Source organism: Eschrichtius robustus, chromosome 3, assembly GCF_028021215.1.
Source record: "Eschrichtius robustus isolate mEscRob2 chromosome 3, mEscRob2.pri, whole genome shotgun sequence".
Taxonomy (NCBI): Eukaryota; Metazoa; Chordata; class Mammalia; order Artiodactyla; family Eschrichtiidae; genus Eschrichtius; species Eschrichtius robustus.
The window spans coordinates 38,752,763-38,769,103 of record NC_090826.1 but is presented as its reverse complement, the minus strand read 5'-3'; the positions used below and the strand labels follow the sequence as shown (position 1 = coordinate 38,769,103).

The 16,341-nt window shown below is 54.1% G+C and overlaps 1 protein-coding gene across 2 annotated transcripts; it reads right to left on the bottom strand.

The window, feature by feature from the left end:
* Positions 1–326: 326 nt before the first annotated feature.
* Positions 327–6,669, bottom strand: DMBX1 (diencephalon/mesencephalon homeobox 1). Of its 2 annotated transcripts, none has more exons than XM_068537947.1 (4): positions 6,507–6,669; positions 3,387–3,565; positions 1,750–2,098; positions 327–781 (listed from the first exon to the last, which is right to left on the bottom strand). In XM_068537947.1, exons 1-4 carry the CDS (start codon positions 6,658–6,660, stop codon positions 327–329), a joined length of 1,137 nt encoding a protein of 378 aa, XP_068394048.1. In that variant the 5' UTR covers positions 6,661–6,669. The 2 variants fall into 2 exon arrangements, with proteins under 2 accessions (XP_068394048.1, XP_068394046.1); XM_068537945.1 differs by having other exon boundaries at positions 3,387–3,582; positions 6,509–6,660.
* Between the last annotated feature and the right edge of the window lie 9,672 nt (positions 6,670–16,341).

The following is a 16,341-nucleotide window of genomic DNA, read 5'->3' as shown; positions in this document are numbered from 1 at the left end:
GGGAGGGATGGGAGGAGGTGACGCTGAGGCGGGGATCTAGCCAGCGAGAGCTTCTCACTCCCCAAGGAAAGCTGGGGGCACCAGCCTCTCACCTCCTCCCCATTCAGCCTCCGTGGGATCCAAGCAGGGCCATGCAGAGGGCGTAGGTGTGGGCTTCACCGAGGGCTGGAGCTCTGGTGGGGGGAGGGGGAGAGGGATAGGAAGCGGGACTCCAAGGCTCCGGGGTCCCTGGGCTCCTGGAGTTAACTCCCTGAAAGCCGTCTTGGGATAACCATGGGGCTGGGCTGGGGGCACCCAAGAGCCCTGGCTGGGTGGGAGGCCAGCAGTCAGTTGGGCAGCATATCGAGTCCCAGGGAGGCCGCGTGCTGCTTGGCCCGAAGCCGCAGGTTCTCGATGCTCGTGGTTTTACTGTTCAGGGCGGCCGAGGCAGGTGCCAGGCCTGCGGGGGGTGCGGGCAGCAGTGGAGACCCCCATACGCCCTGGTGGGCAGCAGCGGCCGCTGACAGCGACTGGTAGTAGGACTGGCAGTGCAGTGAGCCCAGAGGGGCCATGTTGACGCCCAGGTAGGGCACAGCGGCGGCGGCAGCCGCAGCAGCAGCAGGGGCCGGGCCCCCCACTTCGAAGGAAGAGTAGTGCACCAGGTTGTTGGTGGCGGCCATGTGCTGGCGGAATTGCTCCTGCAGACGGAAGAGGCTCAGCGGGGATGAGGAGTAAGAGTGGGAGGGGCCCAGGAGGCCGCCCCCGGGGGCTGCAGGGGCCAGGGCCAGGCTGCCCGGGGAATCTGCAAGCAGAGAACCAAGAATCGAGGACTCAGGACAGGGCACTGGTCTGCCAGGAGGGGCTGCCTCGGCCTTGCCACCCCCTTGGAGCTGCAGACAGGACAGGCTTTGGCTGAAACCATATCCACCCATCTCAGCCAGGGCTGAGCATCCCCCAGAATCCCGGGAGGGAGGGACCCAAGCTTCCTGGAGGAGCACCAGACTCTGCCAAGGCCCCCATGTCTGACTTCTTAGGGAGACTCCTTTTCTTTTCTTTCTTTCTTTTTGTTGTTGTCGTTGTTTGGTTTTGGTGGGACAAAAGAGTTTTATTTACTCTTGAAATCGTCACAACAGAATCACAGATTGACATGGGGAATGGCTGAGCCATAAGCAAATCAGGTAGCACAGAAATGTCCCTCCCAAAGACTCCTTTTCTTTTCAAGGGCGGTCACCTCCCCTTCCCCTCTCCTGTCTGTGGCTCCCCTTCCCCTCCAGTTCTCAGCTCACAGCCCCATCCCCTCCCTGCCTGAGCCCAGGGTTTGTGTCTGAGCTATGCCTCCTGCCAGAGCTCTGTTCCTTCAAAAACACAGCTCTGAGTCTCTGCTGCATGTGGGACTCTCTGGTACCCATATGGTACTCACCCAATATGCACTGGTACATCTGTACTGGTTGTTAAAATACTGGAAAATTTCCACAATGCGTGATAAATAGCTTTTGCCCTGAGCTCCCCAAGTACCCCTCCCCTGCCACAGAGCCTCTCCCCCGACCCCCCGAATTCCCTGGACCTTTCCAGGATTCAGCAACTAAAGGGTGACCACCTGGAACAGGCCTGCTATGGCCAAGTCCTTTCTCTGGGTCAGGTCCAGTGCCACAAAGGCTAATTCTACCACTGCTCTGACCCCCCTCGCGTAGCCAGGCCCCCGTGCTACTAGACCTGGTTGTCCTCCCTAGGCTGGGCCCCGGCCCATGCACAGCTGCTGCCGAGCCTCACCTGCCTTGGGGCTGCCCCTCTTGCAGCCCAGCCCCTTGCTCTCAGCCCCAGGGCTCTTCTCAGTTTGGGGATCCGCAGCCCCTGCCCGGGGGTCTTCCTCCCGGTCGAGCTGGTCTTCAGGGGCTGACTCACTGGCTGACTGCTCAGATAGGCTCAGGTGAAGCTCAGCAGGGGGGTCGCCGCTGGGCAGGCTGGGGGGCTGGTCAGTCTCCAACTGGGTGTCTGGAATCGGGGCCTCAGTCTTTCCTTCCCCGTGGGAGCCCTCAGCCTCCTTCTGCTTCTGGAGCTGCTCTTTCTGCAGGCTGCGCTGCTTCTTCCGGAACTTGGCCCTGCGGTTCTTGAACCACACCTGGGAACAGGGTGAGGAGCAGCAGGAGTGGAGGGGAGCAGCAGGAGTAGGAGGGGAGCAGCAGGAGTGGAGGGGAGCAGCAGGAGTGGGAGGGGGAGCAGCAGGAGTGGAGGAGGAGCAGCAGGAGTGGAGGGGGAGCAGCAGGAGTGGGAAGGGGAGCAGCAGGAGTGGGAGGGGAGCAGCAGGAGTGGGAGGGGAGCAGCAGGAGTGGGGGGGAGCAGCAGGAGTGGGAGGGGAGCAGCAGGAGTGGGAGGGGAGCAGCAGGAGTGGGAGGGGAGCAGCAGGAGTGGGGGGGGAGCAGCATGAGTGGAGGGGGAGCAGCATGAGTGGAGGGGGAGCAGCAGGAGTGGGAGGGGAGCAGCAGGAGTGGGAGGGGAGCAGCAGGAGTGGAGGGGAGCAGCAGGAGTGGGGGGGAGCAGCAGGAGTGGAGGGGGAGCAGCATGAGTGGAGGGGGAGCAGCAGGAGTGGAGGGGGAGCAGCAGGAGTGGGAAGGGGAGCAGCAGGAGTGGGAGGGGAGCAGCAGGAGTGGGAGGGGAGCAGCAGGAGTGGAGGGGGAGCAGCAGGAGTGGGAGGGGAGCAGCAGGAGTGGAGGGGAGCAGCAGGAGTGGGGGGGGAGCAGCATGAGTGGAGGGGGAGCAGTATGAGTGGAGGGGGAGCAGCAGGAGTGGAGGGGAGCAGCAGGAGTGGGGGGGAGCAGCAGGAGTGGGAGGGGAGCAGCAGGAGTGGAGGGGAGCAGCAGGAGTGGGGGGGGAGCAGCATGAGTGGAGGGGGAGCAGTATGAGTGGAGGGGGAGCAGCAGGAGTGGGAGGGGAGCAGCAGGAGTGGGGGGAGCAGCAGGAGTGGGAGGGGAGCAGCAGGAGTGGGAGGGGAGCAGCAGGAGTGGGGGGAGCAGCAGGAGTGGGAGGGGAGCAGCAGGAGTGGGGGGGAGCAGCAGGAGTGGGAGGGGAGCAGCAGGAGTGGAGGGGAGCAGCAGGAGTGGGGGGGAGCAGCAGGAGTGGGAGGGGAGCAGCAGGAGTGGAGGGGGAGCAGCAGGAGTGGAGGGGGAGCAGCAGAGTTGCGGAGCAGGGTGCTCCCGCAGGGAATGTGAGTGACAAGGTTGCCCCCGCCCTGTAGCAAACACACACCCACAATCCTTTCCAGCCCACCCTCCCTGTCACTGAAGGCATTCATGGAGACACCAGTTGCAGTTTGGCACCGAGGGCTGAAGTGCTGGCTCCTGGACAGCAGGAAGCCAGATTGATGGGCTGGTGCTTGCCTGCAAGGTCTAGCTAGAGGAGCTGGGTCCTACCTGTACCCGGGCCTCAGGTAGGTTGGTGCACATGGCCAGCCTCTCACGCATCACCACATCCGGGTAGTGAGTCTTCTGGAAGGTCTTTTCCAGGGCCTCGAGCTGCTGAGCCGTGAACGCCGTGCGGCTGCGACGCTGTTTGCGGTGCTGGGAGCCATAGCGGGCCTCCAAGATGATGTCTTGAAATGTACAGCCGTTGGAGGGCAAGGAGAGGGGGCCCATTTAATTATGGGAAATAGAGTTTGAATCTTACCCTGCTCTGACCCACTGTGTTCCTGCCAGAGCTAGACCCTGGTCCTTCCCCCTTGGAAATCACCCATCTCCTCTCCATGTGGCTGGATTTTCAAGATCGCTCCACCCCATCATTCACTATCAGGACCACTGAGGTCTAGCTCATCTCTATGAATGGCTGTCAGGAATATGACTGAGGGGGATCTTCCTTATTTGGTTTGGGGTGGGTGGGTAGGTAGGTGGGTGGGCATTGCCCTAAAATCCTTAAAGTCCCAGAATAATAAGGGTATAATATTCTGAGAGTACATGATGCTAATAATTTGGAAGTCCATGTCACAAAGCTTCTAATAGCCTATGACCCTTAGATTCTAGATACCAACAGAATACTGTCCCGACCATGAGAAGCCAGGCCATGACTTATCTGCAAGGTACAGTTAGGAGAGGTCTGACTGAGTAGATGGAATTCACTGGCACTTGATCCTATGTCCTCTGGGTATGAATCTCATCGTCCCCGTTGGCCTATGAATCTCTGATGGCAGGACCTGAGGCTCCTGCTCTTATGTCTCCTCAACAGAAACCCTGGCTCTGGCAGGGCCCTCAGAACACAGGAAAGGCTTCTTGCGTGTGGTCTTGACCCTTCTAGCTGCTTCCTCCAGGAGGGAAGGACAAAGAGAGCAGGTACTAACCACCACAGGCTTGGAGGGGAGACAGGCCTGGTGGACCACAGAGTCCACAGTCCTGCCCACGTGCTGGGAACATGAACCTCCCAGCATAGATGTCTGTCTGGGGTTGCTGTCTAGCCTCCAACCCTTCTGCTTGACCAGTCCCTGGAGGATGGACAGTTAACCTCTCTCTCCCCGCCTACCATCACCCATAAGTGGACCCTGGACTATCTATGCTGAAGGGAACCCAAGCTGTGTCAACCTCTGCACAGGGCTGCCAAGGTCCTTCCCCTGCACTCCAGGGACTGGGGAGTCAACGCCACACTCTGAACGAGGAAGTATGAGGAAACTGGGTATCCAGGAAGCCTCAGACTTTGGGCTGCTCCTTTTTCAGTGTAAAGAGGGAGCCCTGAACCTCTTACAAACTGGCACTAATCCCAGCCTGGACCGAGCCCTGAGCTCACGCTGGTCACGCTGTGGAAGGGGAAGGAGTGAGGACCCCTCTCAGTAGAACACTGGGTGTGGGAGCAACAGGTCAGCCTTCTGCTCCTGGCTCCAGGGACTACAAAGGTGGCAGGGAGTCACAGCCTGGGAGGCCAGGCTCTCTGTACCATCAGCAAAACCTCCTGCTGGAAGGCGAGGCCTCCATACAAAGGCCCGCCTGGAGCTCATATCCCTCCTTCCTAAGACTAGAGAATTGGTGGGAGCACTGAATACTCCACTTCCTCTGTCCCCACCAGCAGAGGTGAGCCTCTGTCCCTGACTCTTCCTCTGTGAGCCCTGGAACATGGTAAGGATCAAAGGTCACCAGCAGCTTGGGCACAGGGAATTCACTCCAAACCAGAGAAGCAGCCATAGCCCAGGCAGGACTGCACCCACATTCCCATACTGGAGACTGATGACCCCATGCTAATCTACAGAAGGTGACCAGGGGCTCCATTTTATCCACTGAGCCCTTCCCAGAGCCTGGCAGGGTCTAGAGGAGTAGAAGCGGCTGCCTCACCCTCCCTGCCAGACCGGAACCCCTACCCAGGCCTCGTATCCCATCCCATTTCTGTGCCTTTACTCATGCTAGTCCCCCTTCCTTGCCCTCTTAAGGCCTGACTCCTGCTCCATGGCCTCCAGGAAGCCCTCCCTGACTGCATCAGCTGATCATGCTTCTCTGGTCTGCCCCACCATTTGATCCTGGCCACATTCTTTCTGCCGTGCCCTCTCATGGGTCTCTGGGCACCTGGTCTCCCTGGGAGTGCCCTAAAGCCCTCTGAGGACCACCTGGCCCAGGGCCAGAGCAATTCACCAGCTGCTTGAGGTTTGCCCTGGGACAGGATGGGGTGGGTGGCTTCACCTCCCAGGAAATCACGTTCCCCACCTATGCCACCAAATCCTTCCCACGCTCACTGAGGGGCTGCCAGGGCAGGGCAACAATCAGTTGAACTGGGGGAGGGGGGACCAGGCTACGGCTCCCTCATGGGCACTTCGCTTGGGACCTGGGTAATAATTTCCTCTGAGCACCTACAAGCCCTTACTGAATACCTTGAGTATGTTATCTCAAATAACATCCCAACCATCCTATGGGAACATTCCAGCATGTTCCCTGTTTATAAAGGGGGAAGCTGAGGCTCAGAGAAGAGAGGTGAGTGGGCAGACCCTACAATGACTGCAAGTCTGTAACTTCAAAGCTCAGATTTTTAGCCATAATGTCACATTCTAATCTCCTACCCCGGCCCTGCCTAGAGTTAACCTCTCTGAGCCTCCATTTCCTTGTCCATAAAATGGACATAATAACCTCCCTTTACTCGAGTTGAATGGTTAGACGCACAGAGAGAGAGAGTGCGCCTCACACAGTGCCTGGCATACAGTCAGTGATCAAAACATGGGAGCTGTTACAGATGGGACTCCCTGGGCACTCCAGCCACTTCCTAGCTGGAATGCTCTGGGCTAGTCCCTTACCTCCTACCTCAGTCTCTCCATCTGTGAGACAGGCTAATGAATCCCTCCCTCACAGGGTGGTTAAGGGAATCTGAAGGCATAGGGCAGCTCCAGGGCCCAGCACAGTGCTGGCAAACAAGGGTGCTCTGGACACTCACACATAGATTTTGAATTGACGTCTTCCTGAGTCTCCCAGAGTAAACGTTCCCAGTACTTCCTCCTGTCTTCACCTTCCAGAGCCTCTTCCCCCAGATCTCTCCTCCACCCCCAAGCCCCCGTCCCCACAAACGGCCCTTACCAGCCAGGCGCTCGGCCAGGGTAAGCGCGTGCACCGAGGGCCGGTAGTCAGGGGCGTGCTGGGCTTGCTGGGCCGCCTGCTGGTGCAGGTTGTACATGGCGCTGAGCGAGTTCATGGCGTGCAGTGAGTACCCGTTCACCCCGTAGTGCTGCATCGCGGCATGTGCCTGCAGACCAGGGAGAGGGAGGGGACGTGAGTGAGGCCATGCGGTCACACTCTACCCTGGCAGAGACACCACCCAAGGTCCGGGCCTTGGATGCCCACCTCACCCCTGAGAGATTCTGCTTCCCCGTCAGAAAGTGGCCTGCCTTGCCCACAGCTAAGAGCAAGAGGGCTCCTGCATGTATTTATTCATTCACCCACTCATTCATCGATTCACGCAGCAGGACTTGTGTAGGGTTTAGTGCTCTGGGCTCTGGAGTCAGCCTGCCTGGGCTGGAATCTCCACTCTGCCACCTGGGAGCTTTGTGGCTTTGAGTAAGTCACTTAACTTCTCTGACCTTCAGTCTCTCCATCTGCAAAATGGGGTTAGTAATAGTACTTATCTCATGGGGTTGTTGCATGGATTAAGAGAAGCCTTTACAATAGGGTCTGGCACGTAGCGTGTGCTCAAACATGTTACTCATTGGGATTCATCAATCCGTTTGCTGCTTCATGCAGTCATCTCTTCATTTAATCACCCAGGCACTTACTCACTTGTACATCATTATTTTGCTCGCACACCTATTATTTATTCAACAAACAGCCACTGAGGCTCACACGGGGCCAGGTCCAGAGCTGGCCTGGGAACACTGAGGCATTCGCTCTGATGAGATAGTGGATTACAACCCTCATATGCTGCACAGCTTTAAGAACACTATTACTATGACTGTGATACACACACTGCCATTGCCTCCCTCTATTCTCACCGTATCCCCAAGAAGCAAGCAGGCCAAGAGCAATGAACCCCATTTACCGATGAGTCTACTGGGGCTTGGAGAAAGAGCAGTGACATGTTGAGGCCACATAGCCTGTGCAAGGCCTGCTCTGCCCCACATTGCTTCAGCCTCATTCTTTGGTGGCCAGCGCATCAGAGAGCACATCCCTTCTGCTGAGATGGCTCGCATCAGCCTGAGGCTGCCGGGGCCCCACCAGCCCCAGGGCTCCTCCAGACCGTTGCAGTCCTCATCTGAGTGCCCACCATGTATCGGCCTGAAACGTCACTTTTGGAATGTGGTCCATTTGATAAGAGGAAGAACATGTCCAGATGTCTCAGCTCCCCACCCTCACTGAAGTGGACACATCACCAAACATCCACAGCACATACATGCACACACGGGCATACACACAGTTCATGCACAAATACATATACGCAGACATTCTCAGCAAAGCATTCACGTAAGCAGTCAAATTTGCACACAGATTCATCAACATTCACAAACACAATGTCATTACTTCCACAGTTCCACACATAGATGTTCTCACAGATACCTATCCACGCAGCAGATGTATCTACACACAAACATGATACTCATACACATTCATGTATTACACATATTCATTCAACAAATATTCATTAAGCACCCACATACTAAGTACCAAAGTCCTTGCCTTCATGGAATTTACCTTCGAAGGGAGGAAGGCTATAAAACAACAAATAAACGTATGTAATAAAGTCAGACAGGAATAAGTGCCCTGAAGAAAAATAAGGCAGAGGAAGAGCATAACAAGAGGCAAGGTGAGGCTGTTTTAGAACATGTGGTCAGGAAAGGGCACTATGATGTTTGAAGTAAGCCGTGTGAATCTCAGGGGTCGGGGGACTCGGGGTGGGGGGGGGGCAGATTTTCCAGGCAGAAGGAACAGCAAGGACAAAGGCCCTGAGGCATGAATAAGCTTGGTGTGTGTGTGAAATGGCAAGGAAACCAGGGTGGCTTGAGCACAGAGGGGGAGGGGGCAAGTGGGGGAGGTGAGGTGGGAGGGAGAGGAGGGGGCCAGATCCCAGGGGGTTTCATGGCCCATTGTAAGGAGTTTGAATTCTATCCTGAGTGTGATGGGAAGCTCCTGGATGGTCTTGAATAGGTGAGGACCATGACGATTTGTTGTTAAAAGCTCACTTCAGCTGCTGTATGGAGAACAGACTGCAGAGGGTCAAGAAGAGAAGCGAAGAGACCAGGCCACTGCAGAAGCCCAGGCCAGCGACCGAGGTGCCTTCCACTAGGGTGGCACGGGTGGAGGGGGGAGAAGTGGTCAGAATCAGGACATAGTTTGAAGGTAGAATTGACATGACTGCTGATAGGTCAGTTATAAGATGTGAGGGGAAGAGGGCAAAAAAAGATTACTCTAGTTTTTGGCCTGGGCCACTGAGTGAAGATGGGTCTTTTCCTGAATCGGGAGCTCTAGGGGAGAAGCGGCTCTGGGAAGTAGGAGCAGGGGAATGAAAATCACGGCTTTTTGGGGACATGGTAAGTGTGAAATATGGATCTGACTTCCAAGTAAGAATGTTAAGTTGGGGGGACTTCCCTGGCAGTCCAGTGGTTAAAACTCCGTGCTTCCACTGCAGGGGGCACGGGTTCGATCCCTGGTCGGGGAACTAAGATCCCGAAAGCCATACGGCGTGGCCAAAAAAAAAAAGAAAAAAAGAATGTTAAATTGGTAGCTGGATATACAAGTTGGGAGCTGAGGGCTGGATTTACAGATTTCTGAGTCGACACTCACACATGACACCTACCAACAACACTTACTTACAGAATCCCACTCTATGTACCATAAACATGACCCCAAAGGCAGAGATCTAAGAGAAAAGAGTGATGGACACGGCGACATAAAGTGTTTAAGCATTTGTATAATAGAATGTACCATAAAGAAATCTAAAAGGCAAACACCAAACCTGGGAAAATATTTACCATACATAACATAGCAAAATTGATTTAAAAAATAGCACAAATAAAAATAAAAGACAATACCCATAACATACAAAGAGCTCTTATATAGAAACAAAAAGACGGTCACCTTAATAAAAGATGGGCTAAGTAAATGAAGAGACAACTTTGTTTGTTTGGTTTTGGCCGCGCCTCACTGGCGGGATCTGCATTCCCTGACCAGTGACTGAACCCGGGCCCTTGGCGATGAGAGTGTAGAGTGTTAACCACTGGCCACTAGGGAATTCCGGAGACAACTTATTAAGGAAGAAAAACAAATAGCCGTCTGACATATGACCAAAAAATGCTCAGCCTTCCTTGTCACCAAAGAAATAAAAATAGAAACAATAAAATAAGAATTTCACCAATCAGATTAGCAAATATGAAGAAAAATTATTACCCAGGGTTATTGAGGGGAGTAGGAAATGGTCCTTCTCCTACCTCACTGACAAAAGAGCTCTTTACTCCCTGCATCAAAAGGTTTTAGAGAGAGCATCATTGGACTCAACAATTCCATTTCTAGAAATTTATCCTTCAAGTATGCAGAGGTATGGATATAGGAATATTTATGACAGCTTTGCTTATGATGGCAAACAATTGGAACCCTCACTGTCCATCAAGAGAGGATTAGTTCAGTAAATGAGGGAACAGTCATGCCCGCAATGCAAGACGGTGCCACAGTTTAAAACAATGATGTGTATCTGTATGTGCTGATGCTCACAATATACTGTTGAGTGGAAGAAATCGGTAACAGTATGCATGATGTGATCCCATTTCTGTAATGTATGTATAAATATGCATAGGAAAAAAGTCCGGAAGGTTATACCCTGAAATGTTAACAGAGGTTATCTCTCGGAGATAGCAGATGGGATTACAGGTGATCTTCACGTTTATATTCCTTCTTTCTTTCCTTTTTGAGGGTGGGGGTGGGGGGAGGGTTATCTTTGTGTGCCAAGGGATGTGGGGATGGAGCCAGGCTCCAAAACGTGTCACAGGGGCCATGTGGGGAAGAGGGAACAGAGTTTAGAAGTAATTTTATTCATCCCCCACCCCGGTTGGGCTGGAATGCCCCTCCCCCACCAAACTCAGGGGATTTGTGGCCTTAAAACTCCACTGTTGTTAATGTGGTAAGTGACATTTTAATTGACTTAATTATTGCTGACCTCACAGTTTTTGATGCACGACAAGTCTTTATTAACGGATGCCAGGAGCAGTGCCTCTCGCGGCCCCAAAACCGCCCCAGCCCACTGGCCCTCTGACGGCCTCCGGAACCTTCGCAGTCTGGCGTCTGCCCACCCCCTCCCCTCCAGCCTGATGCCCTCCCCCTCCCTGGTACCCAGCAATACCAGATTACCTGCCACTCCCACGTGTCACTTCCATGCCTTTGCTCCTGCTGGGCCTCCACCTGAAACATCATTGCCCTTCCTCCCACTGACCTGACAAGGCTACTCAGCTGACACCTGCTCCTCAGAAATGGGGCACTCCCCACCCGCCCCTGAGAAGGCATCTCTCCCCTCTTCAGCCTGCACATAACTAAGCTCAGGTCACAGAAATGATGGTAACAACAACAGCTACCATTTACTGAACACACTGGGCGAGGCACCACACAAAGCACTTTACGTGGCTTTTCTTAATTCTAGCCCTGGACCAGTAGTGTGATGACACTTCTATCTCCCCCACTAGACTGAGCTCCTTGAGGGCAGAAAGTGTATCTCATGCATTTCTGGATTCCCTACCTCAGCCCAGTCGCAGGGTCTGGCACAGAGGCAGGGCTCAGGAGATGAGGATCGGATGAATGAATTAATAATAACAACTATTTGTTAAGTGCCCCAGATACATCAGACATCCCCATCCATCCTCCCAACGCCCTAGGAGGTAGGGACTGTTATCACCCCCATCTCACAGATGCGGAAACGGAAGGTGAGAATGATCGGATAATTTGTTAAAGGCCACGCACCTAGGAAGTGGTAGAACAAGTTTCCACAGGTGAGGTGATGTTCCTCCCACCAGCTGGTGTTTCCTAACCCCACTCACAGGTTCTTACTCCGGCATGTTCCGTTCCCTGACTTCTAGCATCTCTGGTTTGATCCAAGGCAATAGGACGACAGCAGAGCAAAAGCACCTTCCCCCAGTGCGTGTGCGCTCATACATGCACGTGTGTGCACATGTGAGCGTGTGTATGTCGTGAGATGAGGCTGTGCAAGCCTGAATCCTCCCAGCTGAGCGCCTCTCCCCCCAGCCTCACACTCTCTTCCTTCTCCAGATGGACATCAGGGCCCCAGGTCTCCTCTGAGGCCACAGAGGGGCCCCTGACTGATGCTGCTGCTTACCATCCAAGCTGCACAGACGTGGTACCACACGGCCACAGGCCTGCAGCTCATTTCAGTGATCACGTGTGGCCATGTGTGTACGCAGCCCGACTGTGACCAGGCACACGACTGTGTACGCATCTGTGTTTAGGTGGGTGTCTGTGGGCATCTATATGTCTGTGGGCTGGTGTGTGTGAACGTGTGTGTGTGTGTATGACCAGAGGAACGTACGCTAAATGGTACCCTCAGAAGTCATGTGGCCCTGAGCAGGGTCTGAGAGAGAAACACAAAGAGAAAGAAAGAAAGAAAAAAAAGCAAAGAGATGGAGCTGATGCAGAGAGCAAGACAGATCAACACAGAGAAAATAAATAGATTTGTTTTACCCACTTTGGGTTTCTGTACCACCTCGCACAGAGCCTGGTACACAGCCAGTGCTTAGTAAAGAATAAATCTTGCATGCATGAGAAAGACTCACCAGCTAAGAGATGGTAGGGGAGGCAGGGCCAGCACAGCCCAGTATGGTCCTCAGGCCCTGCTACCACCACCTTCTCTCTCCGCAGGACTGTAAGTCTGGGACTGGGGGGAACCCTGCCCGGTAGGCACTTTTCCAGCCAAGGGGCAGCCCAGACCTGTCCCCCGGGGTCCTCAGCCAGGCCCAGCAGCTAGAGCCCCATCCACATCCAGTTCTGAGTGCTGTGGGTCCTAGGGTGAGGCCAAGAGCCGCCCAGGCTGGAGTCCTGCAGGGCTAGTCGGAGCCTCTAAACAGGGCCCTGCACCCCTGGCCCCAGGCCGGGCTGTGCACGGGCTCAGCCCACTGCACACTCCAAACAGAATCAATTCTATATTTAAAAGGTGCCACCCCGCAATTCCTGGCGAGCCAGGAGAGCCATCCATCATGGAGCGGCCGTGTTTCACAAGCTGTCGAATTGTGCTTACATTGGTTAAAAGAATCTTTATATTTCATTAAGCAAGCAGATCGGCGGATGTCCCACCACAGGCACCATATAGATGGCTTTAATTTTCCAAATCTGCAAATGCATCCGTTATGTCCCCGCGTCGCTGCTGGCTGCGGCCTAATACCCAGCCAATCGAAGAATCAAGCAGAATTTTATTAGGGGGCATTTTTTATAAATTAACGGCAGCACTGCTAGGAAACCACACGTAAGGCATCTTTGATTAAAAGGAAAGTGGACCCTTCCTTCAGCCACACCCGGCTCAGCCACCCCACAGAGCTACCCCATCTCTCTTCGCCTCTGCCTCTCCTTTTCTGAACTTTTAATTCCCCCTCCATTTCTTCTCATTTCCCCACACAGTGGAGAACCAAGCAGAACAAATTTGTTTAAAGGAAAGGAAAGAATGCAGGAGGGGAGGAACCAAAATTCTCTGAGCAATTTGCCTCCTCTGTTCCAAGCATGGTCAGACACATTATCTCACTACCAATGACAGCTACCTCTTACTGAACATTTACCGTGAGCCAAACCCTCTTCTGCTCACGTTAACAAGCTTCAACACAACCCTACTAGGTAGGACTTATTACCCCCACTATAGGAGTGAGAAAACTGAGGCTGAGAGAGGTAAAGTCACCTGCCCGAGGCCCCACAGTTACCAAGGGGTAGAGGCAGAACAGGAACCCTGGTTGCCGAGGATCTACCTGGTATTTATTTCCAGAGTGTGACCGAGAGCTAGGCACTGGTGAGGACTAGCCCTGGGTGCCAACAGCAGTGGGAGGGACTGTAGGGGGCCTGCTGCCCTGGACTTCCTGCCCTGAGAAATGCTACCACCCCTTCAGCCCTGGAGGCTCCCCAGTGACCCTCTGGGGGAAGAGGCCCCTGCTGCCTTTCCTCCTACCGAGTAGTTTGGAGACCAAAAGACTTTAGCTAGGCAGGTAGAAGAACACGAACACATGAACCCGGGAGCTCCAGACCAGGGCTCCTGCCCCAACCCCAGGCTGCTATTGACCCTGGCTAGGACCCTACCATCCCTGACCTCTTCTGTTACAACATTGACCCAACGGCTGCCCCAGGAGGGAGAGAAATCTTGGTTGGTCGGGAGAAGTGTGTAACCCAGCGTCGGCCAGCCACCTGAGGAAGCTGAGGAGGAGAGAGTCCTTCGTGTGTGTGCGTGTGTGCACATGAATGTGCGTGTGTGCACATGAATGTGTGTGAGTGGGTAGGGGGTAGCTGACCAAGATGACCCAGACGCCTTCCAGCTCTGAGTTAGTGGGTACAGGATTTTTTTTTTTATTCAAAACATTTTTTTTAATTAAAGTATAGTTGGGAATTCCCTGGCCATCCAGTGGTTAGGACTCAGCGCTTTCACTGCCAGGGCCTGGGTTCAATCCCTGGTCAGGGAACTAAGATGATCCTGCAAGCTACGCCCCAGCCAGAATAATTAATTAATTAATTGAAGTATAGTTGATTTACAATGTTGTGTTAGTTTACAGGACTTTAAGAGAAGCTCTGTGCCCGGAACATGCCAGATACTCAGCCATGGTAACCTCATTAATTTCTTACCCCAACTCTCTGAGGGAGGCACTATTATTATTCCCACTTTACAGATGAGGAATTGAGGCTCAGAGAAGGTGAGTCACCCTTGGCTGACCTGTTTGGGAACTGGAAAGCCTGAGCCGCCATCCCAGTAAGCACCCCTATTCCCACATCTGTTCTGAGTTGCCAGGAATCAGCAATGGGAGCATATGATACAAGAGGACACCGAAACCGCGACCTTACCCTGACCAAGGACCCTGCAGGCGCCAGGGCTAAGGGCAGACCTGAGATGAGGATACACCCAGCTGCTCCCTCTCAGATGTTGTTTATTTTCCAGATCAATTCTCAGGTCACTGCCGAACCCTCCAAGATCCCCGAATCTCCACTGTCAGTGTCAGGCACGCCAAAGTGCAGAAAGCCCAGGAACCAGCCTCTTTCTCCCCTTGCCAGGCACCAGATTCCCCTCAGCCATGCCTCACTTCCCAGCAGGGTGAGCCAGGGCGCCCACAATTCAGCGACTCGATATGGCCAGCAAAACCACAGAGAACAGCCAAGGACACATTCTAGAGACACACATATTTGTCATTTCCACTTCCCCACCCTGCTCCCTCCTAACCCTCTGCACCAGCACCCTCCCACCCACTGAGACACAGCTCCCCACAGTCACCATGCCTCCTCCTCTAGGAACACTGTCCCTCCACCAGCATTATGTGGAGAACTCCTGATCCCTCACACTAGACTTACGCACCCCCTTCTCCAGGAAGCCTCCCCTGATAGGCCAGGCTGGGTCAGGTGACTTCTTGAACTCTCCATCATAGCATTACCTCACCAAACTGCAGTTGCCCATTTGCCTGCCCTTCACCCAAGATATCATAATAACTATTTTTTACCAGCCATCCTGAGACAGGCAGCATCTCATTTAATCCTCACAACAATCTCATCCCATTTGACTGGTAAGCAAGCTGCAACCCAGAGACAGAGCCCAAAGCCACACAGCTACTCAACTTAGCCAAGATGGTATCCATGGAGTCTAACTCCAAAGCGTGAACTCAGTGCTCACCAAGAGCCCTTAACCTCACCAATCTGGGGCTCCTGCCAGGCAGGGTCTGGCTCCAGAGCAAGTACTCACTACCCAGCACAGGAGACATGAGGCATTCATCCCACAAGTAAAGATAGAGCCACTGTTTGTCAGGCAATGAACTCTGGGGTAATGCAATGAGTTCCCGCTCCAGGGGCTCAAATTCTAGCAGAATGGTCAGATGGTCAAATGCCCTGGGTGAAGCTCTGGGAGATGTGAGAAGGGCAGCAAAACCCAGAACTGAGGGAGCCAAGGTCCAGAGTCTCCTCACCCGCCTGCCCTGCCCTACCCAGCAGGGAAGACTCCATGTCCCCACCAGAAGCCAAGCCACCTCCTGGCCATAGCTTCCTTCGGCCCTGACTTTGCCACAGACTGAGCCCTGACCCTGTCCCACACCAAGCCCTGGCCACTGCTCTCGTCTTGGCCATGCCCCACCCCCCAGTGGCATTTGATACAGGCACCATGATTAGCACATTGCTACCATTAACCCCTTGATTAATGTGCTTGATCCATGTGGTGAGGTAATGGGCTGTCCTCCAGCATCCCCCTTCCAGCTCAGCTGAGGGCCCCCGAAGTGGTCCTAAAGTTGGAGCCAAGGACCTCAGATGGTGGGCTTCAGGGTGTGTGGCTTTGCAAGGGTCAAGTCAGATGGGGTGCTGGTCTCCAGGCACCTACAACTCATTAGTTTCTCAAAGGAGATTCTCACCTAGCCTCTTGGCTTAGGGATGGGAACAGAGGGGGGAGGAAGAGGAGCGCCAGCGCAGAGATCCCCAGAGTTCCGGGTGGGTCTCAGGACAGACCCCGGCCCCGGGGCCCTCTTGAGGAGCCCAGGCGCTTAGTTCCCTACACAAACTGTTATCCATTAACATCCAATTATCCCTCGGTCCGAGCCATTAATTATAAATCAGCCGCTAATTGGGGTAATTAGCCCCCCGCAGGCTAATGGGCCGAGACTGAGGGAGGCCCTTCCACCTACTGTTCTCAGTTTTTCTGATGTGCTCAATGTTGGGGGGGGGGGCGTGCAAAGAAATCAGGCGGCTGGAGTTAATTTTTTTTTTTTTTTTA